General features: G+C 45.9%; 1 protein-coding gene across 10 annotated transcripts; it reads right to left on the minus strand.

The window, feature by feature from the left end:
* Positions 1-165: 165 nt before the first annotated feature.
* gtf2ird1 (GTF2I repeat domain containing 1) lies at positions 166-27,176 on the minus strand. Of its 10 annotated transcripts, none has more exons than XM_078930861.1 (28): positions 26,855-27,176; positions 17,518-17,615; positions 17,200-17,432; positions 14,923-15,064; positions 14,086-14,259; positions 13,833-14,016; positions 12,965-13,254; positions 12,802-12,891; positions 10,999-11,082; positions 10,096-10,279; positions 8,892-8,917; positions 7,942-8,065; positions 7,782-7,825; positions 7,611-7,691; positions 6,552-6,686; positions 4,597-4,650; positions 4,432-4,512; positions 4,144-4,327; positions 4,004-4,065; positions 2,674-2,748; positions 2,336-2,603; positions 2,154-2,182; positions 2,033-2,080; positions 1,881-1,958; positions 1,513-1,705; positions 1,350-1,387; positions 1,166-1,275; positions 166-734 (listed from the first exon to the last, which is right to left on the minus strand). In XM_078930861.1, exons 3-28 carry the CDS (start codon positions 17,323-17,325, stop codon positions 666-668), a joined length of 2,973 nt encoding a protein of 990 aa, XP_078786987.1. In that variant the 5' UTR covers positions 17,326-17,432; positions 17,518-17,615; positions 26,855-27,176; the 3' UTR covers positions 166-665. The 10 variants fall into 10 exon arrangements, with proteins under 10 accessions (XP_078786987.1, XP_078786988.1, XP_078786984.1 ...); XM_078930862.1 differs by having other exon boundaries at positions 17,200-17,329; positions 26,855-27,094; XM_078930858.1 differs by having other exon boundaries at positions 4,432-4,650.
* Between the last annotated feature and the right edge of the window lie 281 nt (positions 27,177-27,457).

Consider the following 27,457-nt stretch of genomic DNA (forward strand, 5'->3'; position numbering starts at 1 on the left):
GAGGGGTCATGTGACACCGTTTCCCCCTGTTCTCAATGGCTGATCACAGCATCCGGCCGGACTTGGGACATGCCCCTTCTTGATGGAAGCGTGTTCTGGTCCATTCTCTTCACGGTTCGGTCTTTCCCTTCACAAACGTCAGAACATACGACAGGAGGAGAGAACTGAGGTGCAAGGCAACACATTTTATTTGAAAGGCCTAAATGGCGTTAAGGTACAGCATATTAAATAGTTAGTCCAGAAGAACAGAGCAGTCTTTACATGATACATTCAGGCTGACTTTAATGACCTATTTACAGGTTCAAAGGCCCTTTGCTGCGGATGAATCTGAACTGGGGTGAAGCGGCTCCTCAGTGTGCTGATAGTTCCTCAAAGACAACAGAAGAAGATTTTTTACATCCCTGCCCGTCGTGTTAGATTGCAATAAATAGAATAAATAAGAAGTACAAATATGTGAAATAGTTCGGGACCAGAGGCTCGTCAGGCGTTTTTGTCGAGTCGGTGGATGGACACCAAGATGAGAAGGCAAACGATGAGATAGTCGGGACTTTTTTTTATCATTAATGTTAAAAAAAAGGAACAAAAGGTGATGGTTGAAGAAAACCTGCGTACATTCAGCTGCTCCTCCTCCTCCTCCCATCATCCCGTCCTGCTGCAGTTCTTCTTCAGTAATTGACCTTCCCGGGAACCTGAACGTTCACGCCGCCGTAATCCACCATGTACATGGGCCACTGCTGCGGAGGCACAAACGCAGCTCTGGAGGTCACTTCCTCACAGCGCCGGGAGGAAAACATCGCCGCTTTTCCAGGGGAAACGCACAATCTGCTGCAGGTTTGGATCCACTAAAGGTTTTTATTCAGACACCAGTCACATGATCAGGCCCTCCTGGCCCGGGCAATGCTTTACTTAATATTTCAGTATTTATATCATTCCATCCACATCCTGAAGCGTTTCTGTGTTTCTGATCTTTGCGTAAAACGGATCAGAACCGCTTTTATACAGTTGGTTTAAGCCTCATGAATCATTTCTGATCCTCTGGTAAATTTGAGGAATGTTTTCAGATTTGACAAAAAAACAGACTTACTGTCGTTTAGGAACCCAACAACAGTTCAAAGGATTTCCTCTGGATTTAGCAGCACTTCATAGAAAACTAACAACGACGTACCATGACTGGAATCTGATTGGTCGACGGGGCCAGGTCGGAGGCGGGGCTTACTCGGCTGCTCTCCTGGACTCGTTTGCGTTTGCGGCGGTTGGTGGAGGCGTCTGTTCCCACTGAAGATGAGAAGCAGAGGCGTGACTTCCAGCCCCGACCAACGGCGTGGCCCCACACCTGGGCGGACACTCACCTGTGTTGCAGGCGTGGCTGCAGATTTCCGCAAAAGGCCTGAGACAGAAAGCAGCGTCATTGCAGGTGACAGCAGGAGAAAGCATCGGCATCAAGCTGTTGTCTCTGCTCAATATTGACAGATCTCAAAGCAAAAGTGAGCGCCAGGCTCCGTCTGAACTCACTGCAGCTGGCTCTTGATGTTGAACGTGATCTTGTCTGCGGCCTGCAGGATCTTCTCCAGGCACAGGAGGTCGTAGGTGTTGGGGTTCCGGAAGGGAATGTCGTCTGGAAGGCCGCCGACTTCCACAGACTCCGGACTGCCGCGGATCAGCTTGTACGGCACCACGACGGAGCGGTCCAGGCCCAGAGCCTCACCTACAGAACACAGTGGAGGCGGCGCACACGCGTGTTCCTGTGCGTCAGACACATTTGACTGGAACGTCTCCCAACTCTGTGTTTTCTGGAAAACTGTCGACACACAACTAAAAAGTATCGTGACAAAGTGTGGGGGCTCTAACGGCGCGCCCAGAGGAACGCCGCCCAGAAATACCGTATTTCTTGTTGAACAGCTCCTTGACCTGCTCCCGCAGCACCACCTTCTCCCCCATGCGGCTCATGTCGTCTTCATCTGTCGGGAAATGAGGACGATGAAGAAGCAAACAACAACTTTTCAGGCTTGCCGACGATCGAGCGTCTCCTCACCACTGATGGCGGCGTAGGCTTTTTTTAGTAGAGTGACTCGGCGAGGAGCTGACGGGGGGAGGGGGGGATAAACTTTAGCATTTGGAGACTCCTTCCTGAAGAGCGTAGATGAATGACGTACCTGGTTTGGGGATGAGTCCTTGAAAAGGTCTGAAAACCAATAAAAAAACAGCTTTCAGGATAAACACGCTTTTAATGATGTCATCAGTCAACTAACATGTGGGCGGGGCTAAGGATAAAACGGCAGTCTGGTTGCTGGTGTGAGTCTGGGGAGGCGGCGTTCACGGACGGCGGCTTTCAGACCTGGTGATGGTGAAGCTGATCTTGTCGGCGACCGCCAGGATCCTCTCCAGGTTCTGGGAGCCGAAGGTGCAGGGCTTCCTGAAGGGGATGCCGGGCGGGAGGCCCTGGATGATGACCGAGTCCGGGTTGTTCTTGATCCTCTTGTAAGGCACTTGGACGGGGTACTTGATGCCCAGCGCCTCCCCGTACTTCCTGTTGAACAGGTCCTGGACCTGCTCGCGCAGCGTGTTGGCCAGGTCGATGCGGGACAGCTTGGACTCCATGCAGTCTGCGGAGGCAAACGGACGAGGGTTCGAACCCCAGCATTCAGAGGGAACCGCAGGGCGGCGAGGACGCACCTGAGAATCCGGGTTTCTTGGAAACGGCTGCAGAGTCTTCTGGCGTCACCGGAGTGGCGTCCGTGGCGTCGAGCTCTGCAGAAAAACACCTCAGCTTCAAACGGAACGTCTTCCTGAAACTGGGACTTCAAAGACAAGTGGATCCTCAACGTTTGAGACGTTTCTTTGTTCCTGAAAGATTCTGGAAAAACTCTACAAGTTCTAAAACCTCCAGAAACGTTTAGAACAAAAGAATCTGAACAAAGGAAAGCGGTTCTGAGTGTCCTCTTTCCTTTCTGACAAACTCTCTGTGGTTCCCATGGTGGCGTCATGGCAGGGGCGGAGTCACAAAGCAAAAACGTGGCGTTAGCCTGAGCACAAACCTCTGCATTTAAGGGAAACTCTTCATTCCCCCCATCGTGGACAAACCATCAGCTCTGTGAAAAGAGGCCCATTTTCCAGAGAAACCGGAAAAGTGAACGCGCCGTCATTCAAGTGAAGAGCCTTCCAACACTTCTTACAGATTCCAAATCACAAAAAGTCATTTTATTAAAATCAACCATGATTACCGGTAGTTTGACAGAATCCTAATTTTGTTTAACCTTTCAGTCAATCAGGTAAAGTCCCATAGAGAGTCCGGGCCCAGAAAGCGGCCCATCCATACACAGAACTGTCCAACCTCACATCCAGCAGAGTTTCAACTCCATCATTTGGACATTTCTTTTAGAAATGATTTCAGGTTCAGGGGGCAGAGACCCTTAATGCCACCTCCAGCTTCTGGACAGTTGGTACAGTCCAAAACAGGGGTTCTCTGCACAGAACTGTGCAGCCGTTCACATCAACACATATCAATGATAAAACCTCCATAAAAACATCAGAAGTTCTGGATCTATAAACCTGAATACTAGGAATTCGTGAAATCATGACTGAAAATATTGATTTTATTGATCGGCAGATTGATTTGATTGTTTTTTTCTTTTTAATCTTTAATCCAAATAATGGAAACCAAAATAATAAATAGCACCAAATTTGGCTTGAATGGACCTCTGTCAGAAAGACAAGTTTGCCACGAAAACATCCACGATTTTAAAATGTGAATACAATATATGTACTTAATAGTATTCTGTCTGTTCCCTTCAAGTTAAAAGACTCCGTTTACTTCATTAAAGGCACATTGTTGACATTGGTGTCACGGAAATCCATTTTAAATGCATGGCTGCCATCTTTAAAAATGGCCGCCATTTGGGGTTTTTCTCGTGGCTAACGTGCTTCCTGAAGGAGGGAACCATCTCCACTAGAATCTAAAGGTTTCTCTGAAGTGAAGGTCCGAGCCAGGGGGGCGGGGACTAACCTGCGTCACAGATGGGGAGGGGGGGCATCTCTTGCTTCACCTGTTCGGTCAGAAGCTCCGGCCTGAAGACGAGCAGACGGGACGTTTAGACACCCGGCCGGCCGGGGGCTTCTGGGAGGCGGGTTTGAAAGCTTCCTTACCGTTTGATCACGAACTGGATCTGACCGCTGGCCGCCAGGATCTTCCGCAGCTTGGCGGCGCCGAAGCAGTTGGGCCTCCGCAGGGAGATCCCGTCTGGGAGGCCGGTGACGTACAGATCCTCCGGGTACATCTGGAACCGCGAGTACGGCACCTTGGTGACTTCTGTGAGGCCCAGAGCTTCAGCTGAGGAAGAGGAGGGAGACGTTTGGTAGATGAAGAACTCTCCTCTGGTAGGAAACCGCCTGCCCCCCACCGCCTCTGGGGCTCCATGACGACGGGAAGCTTACCGTACTTGATGCCGAAGAGGCTCTCCACTTGCCTCCGCAGCTGAAGGATCATCTCCCCGATGTCCTCCAGCAGAGTTCCTCCTGCGGGACAGAAGAGCTCTTCGGTCAAAGGGTTCAGCCCTCCTCTCTGCTGCACTGTGGGGTCTCTGTGGGCGACGGGACCACCTTCAGGAGGTCTGCAGACGCTCTGGGAGGACGCTCCGGGTGACGGCGCTTCAGCTGCAGGAGCAAAGCGCACAAATCAGTGGAGAGACGGGAGGATTCCTGAGGAAACTCCAGAGTTTTATGTCCTTCCTGCATCTCAGAGGCTTTTTTTTTGGGGGGGGCCCGGTTGTGTTTATCTGTGATCATCTTCATACAGTTTCCATGTTTACTGAGATCAAGCTAATCAGCTGAAACAAACGTCCACATCACACAAACAAAACAGTGAAACGAACCTGTTTCCTCCAAATCTGATGAACCTTGAACTCACGGAGGACTTTCTCCGTCTAGAATCATCACTGAATGATGGCAAAGCAATGCCATACCATCACACTACCACCGCTGTGTTTGACTGGTCTCCCTCTGAACACCCCACTATACCCCCCTGGTCAGAGCTGCACTTTGCTTTCAAAATGGTGGCTTCCTATAGGTTTTATCTCCATAGCAACCACTGTATTTTTTGGTTGCCTGAAAGTGACAAACAGATCTATGTACATTTTAAAAACATCAGCAATAGTAATTTTTTGGATTTTCTTGGCAACAGAGGTTTTTTGTTGACCACGCCCACATTCCTATCATGTTCACGTCGTTTCGTTTCGCTCAGCTTGAACCGGGGATTCGGATTCACGTCACCCCCGGAATTCTTCGGGGAACTGGCGGCTCTAATAAACGAAGAGTGGATTTTATTTTTCTGCACTCACCTGCATCGCTCTCCTTCAGGGGTCGTTGGCGAAAGAAAAGAAAACTTCAACAGAGAAACAATGAAAAGAACCAAAGAAAAACAAAAAAGAACGCCTGAATTCTACGACCGATATCCCTTTGAGCAGACTCCTTCATGGAAACAAACGGTGCGACGAGGACGAGCTGATCTCAAACTCCTCTCTCTGTGTCTCTGTTTTTCAAAATAAAAGCATTGGAGCTATAGCTTTGTCTCATTGAGGAGTTTATTGCAGCGATATTTTAGTTGATTAAAATGTTTATATCTATTTTTTCAGCGCATAGAATCAAACATGACATTTGATCATAACCGTTTCCATGACGATTCCAAGATGACTCCGCCTCCGTCAGAAATCACCATAACAACCACGTACATTGGGGGTTAAAGTTACTTATCTTCAGATTTTCCATCATTACAATCTAAAACTTTAATTAAAACCTACATTTTTAAATTATAATCTTATTAGAAATTATTAATAATAGTGACTGATAAGATCTGTCTTTCCCCCTGATTTAGTTATCAGATTTTTATTGATTTGTTGAATATAAATGTTATTTTTAAAAACATCAGAGGTGCATCGTTGAAACATTAATCCTGGGGTGAATAACGTTTTTGTTGTATTTAAAATGTTGTTTTTACATCCTGAATAATCATCAAACCGTTTTAAATGTGATTTCTTCCACATAAATGATGACTTTAAAGTAACAATTTTTTTTCCTGTTTTTAAGTAGAAACTAAAGTTTCCCAAACGTCTTCAGCTGAAACCTTCAGAACTTCTTGGTTCAGTTCATGGTTGAGGCCTGGAAACTGAGGTGCGAGGGGGCGGAGCCTGCTCAAATGTTTTCGGTAGGTTCCATGGGAGGGGAGGAGCTCTGTGAGATCTGGGAGAACTGATTGGTTTAGTCTGTGACTAAATGTGGTGGGCGGAGCTAAAAGACTGAATCTGTGAGGTTCACGACGCATCGCTCCACACGCGTCCCGCGCTGTGACGGGACAGCAGAAGATGCGGCGTGCTCCTCACAGGTGAGACTACAGGGGGAGGAACGGGGGAGAGGAGCAGGGTGGAGCTACGTGTTACGGGGCGGATTCCCCGCTGAGGAGGTGACAGAGGAGGGTGCCATACGTGCTGCAGCTCATTGGGCTGACAGAGGAAGCTGGAGCGGCGAGCAGAGAGGCTTCTGGGAGAAGAGGAGGAGGATACCTGGGTGGTTCTCCATGGGGTGGTGGGATGCAGGAGGAGCGGGGGGCGCTGAGGGCGAGGATGTGGTCGGACACGGCGCTCCTGCGGCGGCCTCGCTCACAGCCTCGCTGGGCTCCTCCCCGCTTGTGCCGGCGTCTGCAGGAGAAAGGTCTTTTAGTCGAGAGGTTACAGCGGAACCGACTCTGGATCCTCCGGTGGTGCTGAAACAAAACCTCAGGACTACACAGGAAGAGAAATAGTTGTGTTTGTCAGAGGGGGAGGTCAAAATGACATCATATCTGTGGAGATTTTCCCTTTTTAATGTGAGTTAAACTATAAAATTAAAGCCTAAAGCGGCGTCGTATGGCCCGCAGGCGCTACCCGCCCCGTAGCGCTAGTTATGCTGCAGACGAGATGAAGGCTCAGCTCCAGGACCGGCTCGGTTGGTTCCGACCCACACCTACGAAACCAGGAAACGTCTGACAGAAAAACACAACTTTGCTCTAAAATTCACAAATATCCAGTTCTGTATTTCATTCCAAAACAGGATTTATTGTAGAAATTTCACCTGAAAAAAATCATCAATGATTTCTGTTCAAATTTGATCGTGTTTAAAAATTAAAATAAAGGATTTTTGCCATGATTGAATACTAGCATCTTCCTCCATTTTCTGCCGCTTAACTCCTCCTACTATTTTTCAGCTATTTTAACCATTCAACTATTCAAATGTTCAGCTCTTTCAGCTTTTTCCAGCTGACCACAGAAAGGTCCCCCATTCAGCCGGGACTTGAACCGGTGAGGCGGGAGCGCTACCCACTGCCCCACCCGCTTTATTTTCTTGAACCTGAATCAATTAGAATGGAGATCACTCGTTTTCCTTTTTTTAACCAGATGCAATAGGTTTCCATAGTTTTTTGTCTCAAATAGGAGAGAAAACTGGACTCCAGACGGACCTAGATGAACGTTTCCAGGATCTGCAATAGAATAAAGTCTGTTCTGCTCTGTTTCCTTTCAGAGGGGAAAAGCGGTTTCCTTGAAGCTTCACATTTCTGGACGGGGTTTAGTTTTCCAAGAACTCACCAGGCACTGTGATTTGGATGATTTCTCCTTCTGGAGGCTCCGTTTTGATCCTCCTCAGAGGAGCGCAGTCTCCTGACGGACCTGCGGGGATCGAACACCTCATGGTAACTGCGCAGCCAACGGCCGCAGACGCATCAAAATGTTGAAACATCTGCGGGTCTGAGGGTTCACCTGCTTCGCAGTCGGCCAGAGGACTGACACAGGCGCTGGTGGATCTGTGGGGAGAGATCAGTAAACGTCTGAGCTTCTGCCGGAACAACCTCCAGGTTTTGAGGCTGTTAAAGGAGCTGACGGCCGGCGCCGCAGCGTTTGTGCGTATGCCCCCCCCCACCTGCTGCTGTGGGCGTGGCTGACCGGCTCGGCGGCGATCGGGGCGCTAAGACTGTCGCAGAAGCCGTCTTCGGGCGCGGCGCCCGGCTCGTGCTTCCCCTCCTCCCTCGCAATCTTTCCGGCAGCTTCAACAAAGCAGTCCAGACGGTAAACCAACTGCATCCCATAATAAAAACCACCATGGAGAACAGATGAAGGTCAGGAAATCCCTGTCTTCTCTCATCTGTTTTACAGCTGATGTAAAACAGGAATTTAATGTCAGAATGAAATAAAACGTCAGAAAAATGTTTTATGTGAAGATTCTCAGCCATCATGAGGATCGGTTCTGATATTTGTAAAAACTTAGTTTGCCAAAAGAGGAGAAACACAAACTTGATAAGAGTTTTTTTCTCTGCAGACTCAGTTCTCCTGAGGAGATCCCTTTGGATCAATTGAAGATCTTAAATGTGTCACCATGTAGAACCTGGATCGTTGTGTCTAAGGTGGTCCCACCCTGAGCTCCAGCTTTGGCCCAAATGCTGGCGGATGACGGTTCCATGGTTACGTGAGCCGCGTTCTGCTGACTCGACACTTTTCCCGTCAAACTCGCCGTCAATCAATCTACTGGTGGGGATCCTAGAAATCTCTACGTTTGCTTTAAATCCGAAACGCCCCGCCAACACAACGCCTAATGTCATTGTGGTGAGCAGACGCTCGTGCAATCATGAGATTTTCCTTTAAATAGGTTCTCTGCAGCCGCCAGAAACGATGTCATTGGGGAAGAGGACGCTCATGTGCTGGTAACGTTTGAAATCTTTGCTTGATGGAGACAATTTCCAGAATCTCGGCGGGTGATTAGAGACGCCGAGGACGGGAGCTGGGGAGCGGGTGACTCTGTATTTGGGCCAGACGGCAGCTCACATGCAGATGAAAATGAAGTTGGCAGAAAAAGAGAAGGACTGAGACTCTTACCGGTGAAAATCCTCTCATCGAACATCCTGAAGAAAGAAGCAGAGACGGGACTTTAGTCACCGAACGTTTCATCTCAGCCAGAGAGTCAGAACCAGAAAACCACAGAAGGACTACAGAACTAAACACCTTTACGTGGTTCGGTCGCCGTTTCAGCGGCAGGTTGTTTCCCGCTGAGGCTTCAGTTGATGCTGAAGCACAAACAGCAGAAAATCCCTTCATCCTCACCGTTCTACCAAAAGTCCCTGCGTCTTATTTTGAAAAGCCAATAGATCGTTTACCAAAGTAAGAGCGGATAACATATATATATATATATATATATATATATGTATATATATATATATATATATATATATATATATATATATATATATATATATATGCGGAGTACCACCAAATAAAAAAAGGAATATTACGAGATTTAAGTCAGAAATGAAAGAAAAGAACTTGGAAATTTACAACTTAAAATCTCACAAATGAACAACTTTTTTCGTGTAAATTTTCGTGTTTTTGTCGTACATCTAAAGTAAAATCATGTACAACTTTAAAAAATGTAAATTTACAAGGAAAAAGTCCAAAGTTTGGCCAAGTCTAATAATCGTAAATAAATAACTTTTTTTTCGTAAATGTTTGACTTGTGTTTCAAAACTTGAACTAATCCTCCGTCTTAGTTGATGAGATTTATTGACAGGTCTGCAGAAAAACACTAACAAGGTCGACACGTTTTTGTCCAAACTAAGATTTCAAACTAACATTTCTGTCAAATCTGCTGCATTTTAAAGAAAATCCATCAACCTGCAGACACGCCTGGGTCATTCAGGCCGGTTTAGTCTCTTTTCTTTGAGGGTTTTTGATCCTAAAAAAGCAGAACAGCCTTAAAGACTAACAAACGTTTTAAGTGGATTGGATTGGAAAGGAAAGCCGCACGTTTTACTGGGAGATGATCCAAAAAGGAGGAAAGAAAACGGAGTTTCATCACGTTAGAATAACTACCAGCAGCTGAAAACGTCAAATCTAAGACCAACAAATCAGAAGCTGCATCTCCTGGAACAAAGACCATCTGAATCCCGTCGTCAATCCCTCCTGATAGCGGCCTGAAGGATTCGATGTCGCAAACGGGCCACCAAGTCTCCCTTAAGCGGCCCAAACGTGGAGCCCGATGCCCACGCTGCAGCTCAGGGAGCGAGCTCCGAAGGGCCTCCATCACCTTTTGACCACGAAGCGGATGGAGTGGCGCTCGTCCAGGATGCGCTTCAGCTTGGGGACGCCGTACGTGCACGGCCTCTTGAAGGGGATCTGGTCCGGGATGCCGATGATCTCCACGGCTCCAGGGTCGCAGGCGATTTTGCGGTAGGGGACAGGCACCATGTGATCCAGACCCAGAGCCTCCGCTGCAAGAGAGACGAGAAGACGGCGTGATCTCAAAGCATGATGGGAACTTGAAAACTCAGACCATCTTTTGATCTGTTGTGTGGTCTTTCAGGTATCATTATGGCGCTTTGAGCCAAAGTTTTGGCTCGTTTTCAAGGACTGTGGGCTGGACTGTAAGCGCAGAGCGACCCCGCCCCCTTTCCCCTCCCCGTTGCTGAGGCCGCAGAGCGGGGAGCTTGTGGCCCGCTCAGCCTTTCTTCTACGTCACAAATACAAACGGCATTTTTTCATCTGCTCCTGATTCACAGTGATCTGAATTAAAAAATACTCTGAAATGCCCTTTTGATCTGAATTGTCTTAAACCTTTAACAGAGAACCGGAGTTTGTTTATTGAAATGCTTTCCTCGCCTCTTGAGAAAAATCTACGATCCTCCTGTCAATCAAAGAAACTTCACCTGATTCCTCAACTTTAAGCTCCTAGAGGAAATTAAAAGATGAGCTACATTTTTTAAACTCTCCACAGGAGAGGACTGTAGGTCTTTTTATAGCGCCACCTTGTGGTCACCTAATGTACTGACCTGGCTCCATTCTGTTTGGAATTAGCTTCAATCTGGAAGTTGAGCTAAAACGGTTGGCAGACACGACTGGAGTCCTAGGACGGATGGAGAACAGGTCCACAGCGAAGCGCTCTGGCCTCACAGTCCAGCCGTAAAAGGCTGAAAGCGGAGGCTGGCCTCACCGTATCTGCTGTTGAACAGGATCTGCACACATTCCCTCAGCGTGTTGATGTCCTCCGTCTCCCGAATGAACGAGTCCCATTTTTCTGGAAACAAAAAGCACAGAGCTGAACGTTTCAAAACACCGTTTCATTTCAGAAGTCTGAGGATTTCTTTAACCAGACACCGAAATAGTTCCAAAAGCGTGGAAAGAGAGAACAATTGACGTGTTTGGAGTCTTTTTAACTGCAGGTTCTATGGACTCTGGTTCTATAACATCACCGTTTTGATCCATTTTTGTCCAAACATTCGACTGACTCTCAACCAAAAGAAAAATCAGAATCTGATCACTGTTATGCAAACAAATTCACCTAAACTTCACCACCGGACAAAACCGTTTTTGGTTTGTTTAACTAATAAAATATGTAAACTGGAGTTTTATATTTATTGTTTTCAATATAGCTGATTGGTGTCCTTTCACCCAAAGTCAACATAAAAAGGATGAAAATAACTTTACAAACTCGAACCTCTCCACTTCAAAACCACTGTTTTTTGCCTGATGGGTTTGGATTTTGGTGAATTGTTTTTTGAAGAATGATCCATTTAAGGTCAAATTTATTCTAAAGAATAAATTGGAGTGAAGGACATAAAAACATAGAAAAACATTAGAGCTGTGCTTCTTGACGCTTCCTGAAGCCTCTTGAAACCTCCTGAAGCCTCTTGAAGCTTCCTGAAGCCTCTTGAAGGTTCTTGACGCCTCCTGAAGCATCTTGAAGCTTCTTGAAGCCTCTTGAAACTTCCCGAAGACTCTTGAAGCTTCCTGAAGCCTCTTGAAGCTTCTTGACGCTTCCTGAAGCCTCTTGAAGCTTCTTGAAGCCTCTTGAAACTTCCTGAAGCCTCTTGAAGCTTCCTGAAGCCTCTTGAAGCTTCTTGACGCTTCCTGGAGCCTCTTGAAGCTTCTTGAAGCCTCTTGAAACTTCCCAAATGCCTCTTGAAGCTTCCTGAAGCCTCTTGAAGCTTCTTGAAGCGTCTTGAAACTTCCCGAAGCCTCTTGAAGCTTCCTGAAGCCTCTTGAAGCTTTTTGACGCTTCCTGGAGCCTCTTGAAGCTTCTTGAAGCCTCTTGAAACTTCCCAATGCCTCTTGAAGCTTCCTGAAGCCTCTTGAAGCTTCTTGACGCTTCCTGAAGCCTCTTGAAGCTTCTTGAAGCGTCTTGAAACTTCCCGAAGCCTCTTGAAGCTTCCTGAAGCCTCTTGAAGCTTCTTGACGCTTCCTGAAGCCTCTTGAAACTTCTTGAAGCCTCTTGAAGCTTCCTAAAGCCTCTTGAAGCTTCTTGACGCTTCCTGGAGCCTCTTGAATCTTCTTGAAGCCTATCGAAACTTCCCAATGCCTCTTGAAGCTTCCTGAAGCCTTTTGAAGCTTCTTGACGCTTTTTGAAGCCTCTTGAAGCTTCTTGAAGCCTCTTGAAACTTCCTAAAGCCTCTTGAAGCTTCCTGAAGCCTCTTGCAGCTTCTTGAAGCCTCTTGAAACCTTACCAAAGCCTCTTGAAGCCTCTTGAAGCTTCTTGACGCTTCCTGAAGCCTCTTGAAGCCTGTTGAAGCTTCTTGAAGCCTCTTGAAACTTCTTGAAGCTTGACTCTAATATCAGCGGAGAAGTGTTTTCTGAAGCTCTGTACTTCCTCGGTGTGTTGGTGCTTCATCTGAAGCTTGTTAGCCTCTGAATTTAAATCTTTGAGGTTGTTGCATTTTTCTGACGGGGGGCGTTGCCATTTTCCCTACAGCTGCTTTGCCGTGCATTTACAGCAAAGACAGTTTTCCTGCAGACTCACCGGATTTGTCGTGCACGATGGAGAAGAGCAGCCTCTTGGAGATGTGGATGCCGGGGGGGCTCTGACCCTGCTCGCCGGGCCCCCGCTCATCTGCAAATGCAAATGGAAAGAGGGTTTAGCCCAGCTTCCCTGCAGACGGCGCTGCAGTGCAGACTCTACCTACCGGAGCTGACGGCGTCCTTCCCGCAGCAGCTCTTCTCTGCCGCCGCGCTCCAGGTACTCGGCCTGTCTTTGCCCAGGTTGAGCAACGAAACGGGTTTGAAGTCCAGCTTTCCATCGGGAGAGGGTTTGGAGGACATGGGCATGCCGTACAGGAAGTTTGACAGAACCGAGTTGCTGGAGGCGGCCTGACTCTGCGGCGCCGGTTTCACCGGAGCGGGACCGCTCTGGGGAACAGAGCTGTGGTTGACGTCGCTGCTGGACTTGGCTTCCCGGGACAAATCCTTCGCTTGACTGCACAAAATAAAAATAAAAAAGGACAAGAATGAAGCCGAGCCGCAGCAAAGTCTGCACTGAAATGTACATCTGTGTGGCCTCTGGAGCGTCAGAATTCCAGCCCGAACGGGCGCTGAAGCTCTGGAAGTTCTCATCATTTCACAGAGTCAGGAAATCCCGCCAAGACGCGTGACAGACGACAGCAGGGACCACTTCACGCCCAATAAATACGGGTTAAAACAGAGCAAACGAGAAGGAGAAGTGTGGCAAAACAATCTGCTGATGGTGTCTGCAGCAAAGCCAGGAGCGCCAACACTCCACCCACAGACTGCTTCACCCGCTAACTGGCACCCATGCAGAGGGACGGATGTCTGACGTTTTTATTCTCTTTGAGGCATCAAATCCTGGATCTGAAGGCGTCTCCATCGTTCTGCAGAAACAGAGCAGCTCCTTCCTTTTCCCTCTTTTCCTCCTGAAGCTTCAGCTACACGTCTGGTTTCTCTGCTGCTGATGGAAATCCCCGCAAGGATAAATCTGAGAGTTCTGTGTCTCAGACGCTGTTTGTCATGTGTGGACCCACAATCCCTTGCACCCACCTTTGCACTGTGAAGTGGATGCGGTGGCTCTGCTCCAGGATCTTCATCAGCGTTTTCGTGTCGTACTCCGACGGCTTCTTCAGGGCGACTCCGTCGGGCAAACCGTGGGCCACCACGCAGCCGGGGTCCTTCTGGATCGTCTCGTAAGGCACGGGGACCAGGCTGCTCTTTCCCACGGCTTCACCTGCACATCGCATGACCCTCATGAACCCACGGCGAACGCCTCGCCACGCCTGAGCGGGCGGCTCCTTACTGTAAAGCACGGTGAAGACTTCCTCCACCATCTTCCTCAGGACAAAGACGCTGGACTGGGGGGCTTCTGACGGAGCTCTGTGCTTCCCCAGCTCTCCATCCTTACTCGCTTTGCTCGGGTCAGCCTCCGGCTCTTTGGTGTGACAGTTTGCTGCGTTGGGCAGACATGGCAACCCTGAGGTCACATGACAACAAGCAGAAACTCAGACTTTACTGATGCTTGTCAATCAATAAAAAAATGTAAGTTCTGTAGAAAAAATACACTCAGTCATTCTATTGGTCAGAAGAACTGATACCTTATTTTTTTGTACATATTCTTTGTTGATCCTAATTTTTTCCATGATATTTATTCTGTAGTTCAAGTTATTCATGTTATAAACTGACCAATCAGGTGCCTCAATAAAAGTAGGTGGAGCCTGCTTGGTAGAGGGGTGTGGACTTCTAAGAATCTCACTCCTGATCGGCGGGAGTGGTTGCCATAGAAACGATGACTCAAACCGATGCTTACCGACGCCATCTGGCTCCAACATGGTGGCGTCCGTATCACGGAAAGATGGTGACTGAGTTGACTTTTAGTTGAATTGATCCCGTTTTCTATGGATGATGTCACACCGACTCAGTCCAGTTCTTACTTACAGTCACTGGGCTGAACTCAGAATTAGTCGTTTTTTGTCTAGTTTTTAGAGAACAGTCTGTTTTTGGGTAAAGACGAGTTTGTTTTACATTCAACGCTACACATTTCACATCTCCTGGTTGCACCTGAGTGTCGATGTTTGCCGCTGAGCTTACGATGGGACGGATTATGGATCGGGGGAAAAGCATTTCAATCGGAATTTACGGCAGAACTTGTAGAAGTCAGTCTGGATTTCCCTCCTGGCGTTCAGGAAGACCCTCCCCTTCTCTGTTCCCACGGCGATGACGCTGTCCTCGTGCACGGTGACGCACACCACCTCAGCATTCAGCTTCGACATGGCCGTGCACTGGAACACAAAGACGCAGGGAGGGGGGACATGCTCAACACCTTTTGGGATCGGATGTGGGATCCGATGCTGACAAAGTCGTTTCTATTGATAATTCAAACGGTTCTGTTCTGCAGTGGAAACGACGGCTTCGTGTGGGCAGAATAAGCTTTTCTCCAGACCTCTGGGTGGTAAAATAAGGTAGAAAAAAAGCAGAGTGAAATTCAAAATGTTCACTCATCTTCCTTTTTAAGTACCGTTGGTTGATATGAGTTTTCCATCTGAACTTCAATCATGATTCAATTTCCCTGACTTAACAAATGTTAACTTGGTGACTGTTAAGTTTCATAGCTGAAAATTGATCTGTGAACCAATTTTTCCCTGATGGTTTCCCTTCATTCAGCTATATCTGTGTTGGATAGGTGAACACAAACAACAACAGTTTGAATTATTTTAGAAACTTTGGAGTTATGATTAATAACCATAATGAAGAGTAAAAGGACCAAGGAGAGATCCTTGGGGGACTCCACTAATAACCTTAATTTACCTGCTCAAAGAGGCAGAGGCAGCATCACTTCAGGAGACTTTTACCTCAATTCAGGAATCTTTGTCTTCCTTAAGGCTCGAACTGAACACACACAGAACTAAAGTCATGTCGTTTAAAAAAAGCAAACATCCCCACCTTAAATGGGACTATTCTGGAACAGGTTCCTGGATGTAAGGATCTGGGCTTCTGGTTGGGTCTTAGTCCTTTGTTCTCACACCACAGAAGTAGGTAACATTCAAAAGTCTAAACGTGGCTTTCTTTCTTTAAGATAATTGATACTTATCCCATGCACACCCATCACTTTTTCTGCTAGAAAGCCTTTGGTCCCAATGACCATCCTACCAATGCTTGACCATGGTGCTGTCGTTTATAGATCAGCTCCTAAACCTTCCCTTCAGAAGGTGGGGGGTTATCTACCGCTCTGCATTTCATACCAAAGGCCTCCCTTCACACTCATCACTGTTGTTTGTATTTGTACCTGACAAAACCAGAGAAAAAACCCACTGGTATCTGTTTATCGGTTACTGTTGAATGGGTCTGTCTCCACCCTATCTGGTACAAACAACCCTCTCTGACCCCCCCACTGCACGCGCCCGGCCCAGCTTATCATGTTCCTAAAATAAAATCAAGATATGGAGAATTATCTTTCCAACATGCAGCAGCAAAAGTCTGGAATGAGCTTCAAAAAGTCCTAAAACTAAACACCTTTGTGTCCATCTCAGCTTTTTAAACCTTTTCCTTGATGTACTGTCTGAATCCGGCATGTTTGAACTCAAAATGCCTTCATCGCGTGTATATTTTACAGAATCATTTTGGACTGAATGGTTTTCTTGATGGAAATTCTTGATCCTATAGGAGCATCTTTGGAAAACAGCAGGCTTCCATGTATTCAATCAAAGGATTTTTGTAAGTCCATAAGCTGGGATTGCATATCGCTTCTCATCTTTTGCAGCTGCATTTCTTTAAGTTAACTCCATTAAGGCCATCGGCCTAGATCTCTGTGATCTCAATGCAAATTGTTTGACAGGTAATCACTGTTTTTTTTTTAAGAAAACAGTTTAATTTGAGAGCAAATCTTTTCTCCATCTATTTAGAAAAGTGTGAAAAAGGGATGATTTTGGTCTATAATTATTAAACTGATGCTTGTTTTTGGCAGAGCGGCCGCTCCAATCGGGTTCAAATAGAAAAAGATAACAGTTAAAGTTCACGTCATCCAGACTGTCATCAAAATGACCTCCAGAAAAAGAGCAAATAGAAATTTGGTAGAAAAAAAAAAACTTGGTCTGATCTCAAACATTTGCTTGTTTTTACTGTAACCATGGCAACAGGTGGAGGCTGAAACGAAATGCTGCTTTTTTTCCTTTGGGCAGCACTAAGTTGACAGAATGTCGGACCTTTGACCTTCATGAACGCTTCTGGGATTTTGCTGCAACTCCTGCACGTTAATTTGGGGAAACCACTGTCACCATGGCAACCATCTTGACGGCTGTGCCAAACCTTTGTTTGCAGATAATCGGTAAACACTTGGCCTGCAAACAACATTCCCCACATTTTGCTCTGAATTGTATTTCTCCCGTAATCCCGGCGTGGGTCCGCCTGTTGAACGTACCACGGAGTCCAGGGCGGACACCAGGCTGGTGAGGATCTCCTGTCTGGCCGACACCAGCGGGGCCTGCAGGTCGCTGCGGGAGTTCACCCTGACGCCATCACAGGCCAGCTTCCTCATCTGAGCCATGCCTCTGCAAGGAGCACAGGGGGGGGAGGAGGAGTCAGAGAGGCGGGATTCAGGAGGCAACCGCGCACGCCAGCAGCAGCAGCGGCCGCCATTCAACGCAGGTTTGACTGCAGGCAAAAATGAGCTTCGATTAGAAACAAAGAACAACAGAACATCAGGGAGGGAAAATGAGATCAAAGGAAAGAAAGTCACCCTAAACGGCACGAGTAAACCTCAGTCTGAGAACTGGACTGAGTGGCCCCTCCCCCCTGGCGTTCCAAACAGGAAGTAGCTCCAAATCCCAGAGACTTCTATAGATAAATAAACAGCTGTCACTCATTCGTTCTATTGAGCAGAATAAACATTCTTGATCTGATGCCTTGACAGATTTTGTGTAGCCTGCTTACATATGGTAGGGGTGTGGCCTTCTAACAAGCTCACTCCTGATTGGTGAAAGTGGTCCAAATGTTGACTTAAGCCACGCATAATCCGGGCATTTGATGTGCGTTCAAGAACGAGCTCAACGCACGTTCTTAAATGTGATGATGAACGCCCACGGTGTTCACACTGGACAAGCTGGGAGGGGCTTATTTTTCTTCTTGAACAGTTTTCCAGCGCATGTCCGCCCCTTACAGTTGGAGGAGGCCCTGATTGGTCAGGGTTCTACCTGGTTTAACTTCAACACGCATTCCATGGCAGCTTGTTTTGTAGGTAAAGCCCAAAAATGGCGGTAAAAACCTGCATAGCTACGTGTGAACGCAAGAGTTTTGGACGCACAGCCCAAAACGCGCATTTATGCACGTTTGGGCAAAGTTGTCGCTTGAACCCGTGTGTAAACGGAGCTTCAGTCCGGTTCAGCCCGATCACCGTCTTTCTTGAAAAAAAAAGCGACTGAATTGACTTCATTTGGCTGAAGATGGATGTTTTCCTATGGGTGATGTCACACTGGCCGGGTTTGGCTGTAGCACACAGTGGAAGGTCGGAAACTTTGAGGTGACGTTTGACAAATCCACGTCTCTGGACGGCCGTTCAAAACAACCTGAGAAATGTGTCCAGATTAAAAACCATTGGTATTCAGACCTGACTTGGAGATTTCCTGCCTTAGACTGAAAAACGCTTGTATTCATTGTTGACCTTTTAACCCTTTACTCTTCATCTCGTCCACAAACCAAAAACCTCCAACTATTCCCAAAACTTGCAGTAAAACCAGAGCAGATCTGGACACCGAGTGGTTGACCCTCATCTTCGGATCAGACTGACTCTGAGTGTTCAAAAGTCAGGTTTTTATTCATTTGTTGATTTAAAATCGTCTTTTACTGCAACTAAACCTTTGCTTATCCTACAAATGACATGATTGTTCTGATTTCCTGTTTGATTTCATGCTTTTTTTTACTAATGTAAAACACTTTGTGCTTGCATCTGAGAACGATGCTATAGAAATAAACATTTACTTACTTTACTTACTTAAAGTTAGATAACAAAAACATGAGAATAAGATTCCTAAAGAGTTCAAATAAAAAAGAACCAGTAAGAGAAAACCGTCACAACGTTGAGTGTCTGACGCAGAAGCTGTTTCAGCAAACCCAGATGCTGCTCTTGAACAACTGAGAATACAGTATAAAAAAAAAACAAAAAAAACAGACTTCATTCAAAGAAAAGGAAACTTAGTAACACATTTGAAAAGCTTTAATTATACACGTAAAAAAAATGAAAGAAAATGCCAAAAGACAAAATTCAACAAGATAGAAGCCAGAAAAGAAAATCTGAAGTGTTTTAAAGTGGAATTTCCAAATATTCTTGACTCATACACTGAATACATTTGCTTTTTGTTGTTTTGAAATAAAAATGTATCTTGATGCATTACAGACTACAGAAATCGAATCAAACTGTACTTTTCCCGCCTGTTCATTTCCTCCATGCTGTTTCCTGTTTACAAACTGAACCAGAAAAGCTCTGGACTGTTCCGACCAATCATGAACAAGGTGTTAACCAGATCACATGTTCAAGATTGATCAGGATCTAAAGCTCTAAAGGCCTTTACAGCCAATTCTTCAGGGATGTTCTTAAAAAACAGAGATGGGTCATGTGACGGACACGCCCGATTCCGTTATGATGCTCCTAGGAGGCTAAAAGTCCAATCCATCAAGACGCCAGAACGTCCGGTTTGCTTTTGGCAGCTGAAGATGATCAGAGCACTCAGACGACGGCATATGACACTTGATTCTCCGTCTTTGACAGATGGCGCAGTAGAAGCGGTATTGACTGAGGGTGGTCAGGACGAGTCCTCCAGCTTCAGACGCGCCGCCCAGTCCGACTGCAGCAGAACCATCCGTCATGAATAAAACCCGCCAACCGAACCCCATTTAGGAAAGCAAAGAGGCGAACAGATAGGAAGCGGCTCGGCTAAAGCCAGGCACTATGTTTTCATGGCAACTGAAACCCCGTCTCCTTGGAAACTAATCTCGGGGCATTTGAACAATGCAGCTCTGGCCTTTAATCTCTCCAGACACTGAGCCATTATGCTAGCCTTTGGCGAGCCCCGACCACGGACTCAATAGAGACCAGGAGAGTGGGTGTGGTGGGATTCAGCTGCAGCACAACCAGCGTGCCAAGCCTATTGGCCATCTAAATCTGCCTCCCCTGGGGGGCCACAGCAAACATTAGCCCCCTCCTAAATCGTTACAGGCTGGAAATAGATGGCCTCTTTCCCTCACGCTTTTAGAAAGCGAAGGAAGCAGCTCTGAGGAGAGGAAACCGGGACGAGCAGAGGCTCTGGGTAACGCCGTGCCGAACGCCGTAAAGGAGGGATGAACAGATGAATGGATGGTCAGAAAGAGTTAACACGCCCACGAGTCTTAGCGGTGAAGGATTTCCTCCAGACAGTTCATCTGAGGAAAGTTCACCTCATTTTCAGAGTCAACAACAGTTTGAGGACTTTACAGTTTTGTTTTGACAAAGCCAACGATGTGTTAGCGCCGCTCGCTGCTGCAGCCGGAGACAAACACAGACAGACTCCTGGTCTGGTTTAGATGAATCCATCAGCAGTCCTGGGCAAACTGCCCGACTGCCGGCGTTTTAGGACAAACCAATACATCCACGATAAAGGAGATCTGAAGAGTCAGAGCAGAGATCAGAAACGTTCAGCGCTAGTCCAGGACAGACACTGTTCTGTCCAAATACTGAACTAATGCAGACTCCTCTATACTAACTGATAGGACCGCGTTGGAAGATCTGTTACCAACACGACAATGACGGAAAACCCAGAGCTGATGAATGATCATGGAGGGAACATTTCCACATGCAGCACTAACCTGGAGCGCAGTTACATACGACGGAGTATTAGAGCCACCGTAAACGAAGAAAATATAGGAGAAAAAGGTCTACAAGAGTAAAGATATAAAACCATTAGATAAACTCTTCATTTTACTGCAATAAAGTTGTACAATTATGAGAAAAAAAAAGTTTAAATTTGCGGAGAGTAGTTATGAAATTATGAGAATTAAGTTCAAAATGTTGTAAGAATAAAGTCGCAAAATTATGACAAAAAAGTCCCCGAAAATTAATTCAATAATTTACGAGAACAGTAACAAATTTAGTTCTCAAATAGTTGTCATTTAAAAAGATGAAATGGAAAATTTTGCTTTTAAAATGTTGCGAAATAAACAGTCAAACATTGTTTCATTTAAGTTGCAGACGATTCAGAGAAATGGGATTCACATGATAGATCAAAAATCTCCTGATTTCTTGTAGAATTACAGCTTCAGCTCAGACGAACCCTCTGTTCTTTGTCCTAAAAGAATTTGGTTCATCTGATGATTTTTCAGAATAAATCCATAAAATAAACAACAATTAGTGCAAAAATACAAAGGCACATTTGAAGGAGAAACTACTTGGAGATAAAAACCTTCCTTTTTTTTAATCATAGTGTAAAGTTGATAGAACTTATCTGACCTTCCAGTGTTTTTACATTCTGTTAATTGTAAAGCTAACAGAAAAGAACATTGGGGTCATCATGAGGACCCATCCTACGCCGCTATGACGGTTTCCCACAGGTTCAGGAGGGTTCGTGGGAATGTTTGACCGTTCGTCCAGAAGGTCATTTCCAAGGTCAGACGCTAAAGTTGGATGAGAACATCAGAGTTTTTTGGGTTGCTCCTAACTCCCATAAAGTTAGGAGCCTGGAAATCTCTTCATCTAGTGACGTAATCAGAGGGAAACCCAGCTCCTTACAAACAACTCCCCATTATAATTCTCCCTCCACCAGAAGTCCCAGATTCATCCATGCAGATGGAAAAGCTGGACTCACCACATTAGTGATGGATGATTGAATGCAGCTGCTTGGTCATGGAAACCCTCCTACTGTTCCTCAGCTGGTCTGACAGCCTCATGAAGTTCTGAGGCTTGCAGTCAGTAAAGCCCCAATCACATCCACCCCTACCGGGGGCTTGACCCGTCCAGATAGGGTCCCAGTGGTGACCTCAAGGGACGTCATGATAATGGAATGTGCCATTGTCATGAGGTAAGTGTATTGTGAAATGTGAAGAGTGAACATTTTCTCCCTACCGGGTCCCTGAGTGGTCTACAACCTTGGTATTGGCAGAAGTCAGAGCTCGGTCTCCCCCTCTCGTCACCAGCGGGAGCAGTCTCCAGAGTACCGAATGCACTTCATCTCCCAGCAGCCCCAGCGAACACTTCCTGGATGCCAAACACCGGACTCTCATTCACCCAACCAACCACAGTCTACTGAAGCACTGTACTGAGCCTCACTCAGTGTAAAGTATTGTTTATGCCACTCTGCCTTCATTAACGAGTGTTGTATTTGGACCTGATCTTCTGCCTCCTGACCCTCTTTTGCCTCCGACTCTACCTGCCGCCTGCCCCAAACTCTCATCTGGATCCTGACTACCCCTGTTACTTCTCTGATGCCCTCATGCCTGTCATTGAACCCTGCCTGCCTGACCCAGATTTATCTTTGTGGACTTTTAGCTGAGCCAATAAACCTGCTGCCGTTGGATCTGCCTGTTCTTGTGACAGATATGTTTCCCCCACAGACAGCCCATATTCACCCGTAAGGACAGTTGGGACCATGGTCAAAGGTGGCAACCTCTTTGGTCTACGGGCAGCAGCTTTCTCCAACCTGCTCTAATCCACTTCACTATAATACCAATGACCGCTGGAAGTTTTAGAAATTCCCAACTGGATCTGTGATACAAGATCATCCAATCAAAGAAACCGGATCTTCCTGCTCTGGAAGAAACCTGGCGTGGGTATTTCACAGTTGTGAATAAACGTATTTGGTTGTGAATATCTTTGGCTGTTAATCCAGTCGGGTTCTGCTAAACAAATGCACACGGAATTAACACATGAGAGAACAAAATTGCTGCAAGATCAGAGATGAGTGAACCAGTGAGGATATTCATCCCCCCCCCCAGATGTTGTTCTGGTTCATTGAGTGGCTGCTCAGGTGAAGGCTAAAGCTAAATCAGGTGTAGCTTCAACCCCACAAAGTATAATTATCTAACGTTGTCTGTTTGAACTGGTTGTTCTGCTGAATGTAAATGAGCTGAGAGAGAACAAACCAACACACTTTAAAAGCCATGTCACACACCCATACGTACATTTTGCACATATAGCACGGATAAAAATTGGTCATACGTGAATATACGTGGAAAAAGTGAGAAAAGTTGTGGTTCTTTACGTTAAATCTTCACAAATGTGTCACGAATGAAACACGTTAAAACCACGAAAGAGGTACGAATTAACCACGCAAAGAAAACGTTAGTCAACCTACAACATGAACCGTGGGTGAAATGAAAAACTTCCCAAAATAAATTACAACTGGACCAAATTTCCCCTCTCGACCGAGCGGCTTCTCCAGTTCTCTGTGACCGGTGTTAAGCAATTGGTATAGAACAGCGCGTGATTATTGCGCCTTTTATATGCAAATCATTAGTGATTTGCGCATCAATTACGTAATTTGAACGTGATATGTGCGCCGTACAACTTCAGAAAATATACCAACTTCAGAAAATATACAGAAAATCCATATTTTGACATCAGGATTGGTCTCACTGGTCGGTCAAAGGAACGAACCATCTGATTAAACGGCCGGATCGGACGTGTAAGTGTACAATCATATCCAGGATATGACAATAGAACAACTGTCAGCACAACACAAACTCTACAGCCAGTGTCTTCAACCTGCTGTCCAACTGTGATTGGTCGAGAACGACGGTGAGCTATTCTGAGTGAGTGTAAACACCACAGAGGAAGTTGCATAATTGGGTTTATAGATTTGGAGAATTTAAGCTTCACCGTGTCAAAAGATGCGCCCAAATTGTACCACATGTCTGCTCATGTACGCATGTGCAGCGTCTCACCAAACTGCGCTCAAGCAGAGACCAGAACTTCAACGGCAATAAAGTGACGGTTCAGTTGAATCTTCCTAACATGACAAAGTCAGTTTTGGTGTGCACCAGGGCTCAGTGCTTGGCTCCATTCTTTTCATTTTTCATATGCTTCAATTAGCTGACATTATAAGCCAGGAGCATGAAAGTCCGTGGTGATGAGATTGAGCAACACTAAACTAGATGAACACAATCAGCGGAGTACATTAATAGCATGTCTTTAATCCATCCGTTTACCAAACCTCATCTCTTTTGGGGTCACTGAGTTGCTGGAGCCTATCCCACCAACTGGACAAATGCGGGGTACACCTTGGACAATTCACTCGTCCATCCCAGGGCAACACAACTTCACACACACTTGCATTCACGCCTGGGGGCAATTCAGTCACCAATTAACCTGATGCAGCCTGTCTTCATTCATTAGTGTAGTCCACACGGAAAGGACCCATCTGGAGTTCGAACCTCTTAATGTTTTAAACAAACAAAATAGTTTAGTTTAAAATTCTTCTACATGTATGGAAAATTCCGGAAAACACCCATCGCATTTTTCCACAAACTCATATTTCCATTGCATCAAACCGAAGCATTTAGAAACTTCCAAATCTAAATTCTCCTTTCTACTCCCGAGGGTCATTTTCCGATAACCCTCGACCTTCTTTTTTAAAAAACCCAACACATTCCTGAGAAGAAGTGAAGTATTAAGAAAACGACATATCTGTCAGGAAATCAAGTGTTCCACATCAATGTTTGGCTGCAAACCCTTCAAGGCCACAGAGGGCAGAAAACAAAAGCTTCACTGTGTTCAGATTCAGATCTACAGCTTCAAGTGAGTCAGGGAGTGGCTGGTCTGCAACTGTTCATTACAACAACATCATCATCATCTGCGTGTTTGCTCCCCGAGGCTGAGCCTGCAGCGTTGTCATCACTCATGTCAGGATGTGTAATTTCTGCACAGACGAGCAGGACTTGTGATAAAATGAGAACACGGGTTCAGCTCGGTGACTTCATTCCCTTTAATGAAGGAAAGACACGCCGATTGATTATGGTGGCATTGAAGACCACAGACTCAGTGTGGTCACTTTCCAACATTGGGTTTATCTGAACCTCATGGTTGACTCCAAACGGGTCATATGAATCCAGAAGCTCTATTTGGACTGGCAAAGTGATGGACTGGGTTCAGATGTTCTTTCTTTCACATCAGCAAAACAAACCGTTTGAAGTTTCGGCGTTTTGTTCATGAGGGAAAAAGCTTCGACTGTAAAAACACTTTTATCCTCCAACAGGTTAGACTGAACTTGTTTCCAATTGGCCTCCCCGCTGGACACGGGGGGCTTGACCTGTCCGGGTCCGTGGAGCGGCTGCATCCAGTTCCCTTAAGGCGCGTACGGCCACCTTGAAGAATGTCATGGAGATGGAACGTACCATTGTTGTGAGTGTGGTAAGTGTATTGGGAAGTATTCACAAGGATTTAAGAAATTACACGCACTGTTGTACGATGTCCTTACGCCAAACTCCAGTCACTAGTAAGGTGGGGGTACTGGCCCCCTACTGACTGTCTCTTGACTGCGTCTACGATTTGAATAAAGAAATACTCAGAAATGTGATTAAATTTTTCTGTATGTCTAATTTTTTTATAGTGTGAACATTTGGACCTCAAGTCTGTAATAATTCTATTCTACTCTAATAAAATATCCTGTCACATCAAATTTAACAGCCTTTATTAGTAGGGGGGGTAACGATTAATCGAATCAATTTCAATGCGTACGATCCAACCAGATGGATGCGTCTAAAGCAGAATCGAATCGAACTAAACCATTAAAAAATCTCTTTTAAACTAGATAAAAAGATAATTAAATCGATATTGGAGAATACCATTTAGATTGAGACATAGTGGAGTTATTTGACTAGTAGATAAAAACGACCAAGTGCATGATAGCGGATTACACACATGTGATGTCATCAACATGTATCAGTCCATCATTCCAGTCCAATGTGTGGACAGACTGTGAATAAAGTCATGTGACCATCCAGTGTCTAGAATGTTCTAAGAATGTTCCCTTTGGATTCTTTGGATGTGGAAAAACAACAGTGGTGAACTTTAGGAAACTAACATGTGAATGGATTTGACATTCATTCTAGTTTACTTGTTGGTTTGGACACAGATTTCATTTAACTTGATGATCTGGAAGAAATCCAAGAATCTGGAAAACTGTTCAATAGCAGGAATTTCTGTCTGAGCTGGAAGTTCGGATCAAGATGATCTGGATCCACTTTAGGGCAGATAATCGGGTTGTCAAACCACGAATTATGATGTGAATCAAATCGTTGTTGAAAAACTATTTTTGACTTGAGATGTTCCAGTTGGAGGTGTTGTCCGGTTCTCTGTGAAGCTCGTGGACCTGCTTCTGAGTCAGAACCAGCAGTGGGTCACGATTTCCGGCAGAAAATTCCAAATCCACTCCAATTCTTGGGGATGTGGTGAACTTTGCCTGGCAAACTGGGAAAACCCCAACAGATGATGGATGGGATCGAACCCAGTAGGACCTCCCGCTCCCCTTCGGGACACCAGTCTGTCTGTTGGGATGTTTGCCCTCCAAACTACAGTGACTTCCTCGGGAAGTGGTTCCCAGTCTCTGGAAAACTTTTGAACGGCGGCTGGAAGAAGCGGCTTCACCAGCCTCTTCCCTGCTCTGTCCGCCGGCTGTCTTTGTTGTCCTAGCCGGACAACCTCCACTGATCGGGGGGGTGATTTCCCGAGCAGACAGCTGCTGTTTTCCTGTCAAAAGAAAAAAAAAAAAAGAAAAATCCACAGGCTCGCGCTCCAGCCGCGAGGCTACACCGAAGACTGGATTAAAACCCAGGAAACGGGTCACTAGCAGCACATTTGGACTAGTTACGACCAGCAAAACTAACCACTACTAGCTAATTAGCTAACGGTAGCATCATAACATTAGGACAGCGGCGGAGCTAGCTTCAAATTAGCCTGGTGGCTAACTAGCGCTAGCACTTTTCCTTTCATGTCCCCCGCAGAAATGATTATAATCTGATCATTTCTGGATGTTGGCTCACACAAAGACACACTCCCCGCAAAAGCACACCGCGCAGCGGCTCCGACACGCACGAAAAACGCACCGAAATCTCACCTCAATTAACGTTTAAATAGCCTTGTTGCTGCTGTCAATCCCGGAATATTCCCCGATTTTAATCCATCAGAAACGGCTCACAATTCCCGTCCGTTGAAAAACACCCTAATCCGGATCATCGCGCCTTGGACTGCAGTTTCGCTTTCCTTTGATTTTTCCCAGTTTATTCCTGTTTTTCCCGTTTTTGCAGAGCAGGGTGTCCCTTTCTCCTTTTCTTTGTTCTGTAATCCAGTAAAATTGAAACTCATTCGCTTTCTGCTAATCCCAGCCCAACTCAACACCGGCATCCATTGGCTGCGATTTACATACAGGATTAACGGAGGAAACGGGAAAAACGGAAACGGGCCTGGGACCTGAATTTAAATGAGGGAATAATATTCCCAGACAGTTTTAGATTACGAGTTTGGATAAAAGGCTAGGATTATTTATGAACAGTGCAACATCTGGGGAGGTCATTTTAATCTAATCCAGATATTTTTGAATACATTAATTCACAAAATCAACACAGACCTAGAAGCATCAATGAATTAAAACATTCAATGTATTTCAATATAGGCTAAAGTTCATGGAGAAATACAGTAAAGAAATAATCTGATATGTAAT

This window comes from Oryzias latipes, chromosome 14, assembly GCF_053564925.1.
Source record: "Oryzias latipes strain Hd-rR chromosome 14, Olatipes_Hd-rR_3.1".
In the NCBI taxonomy this organism is placed as follows: Eukaryota; Metazoa; Chordata; class Actinopteri; order Beloniformes; family Adrianichthyidae; genus Oryzias; species Oryzias latipes.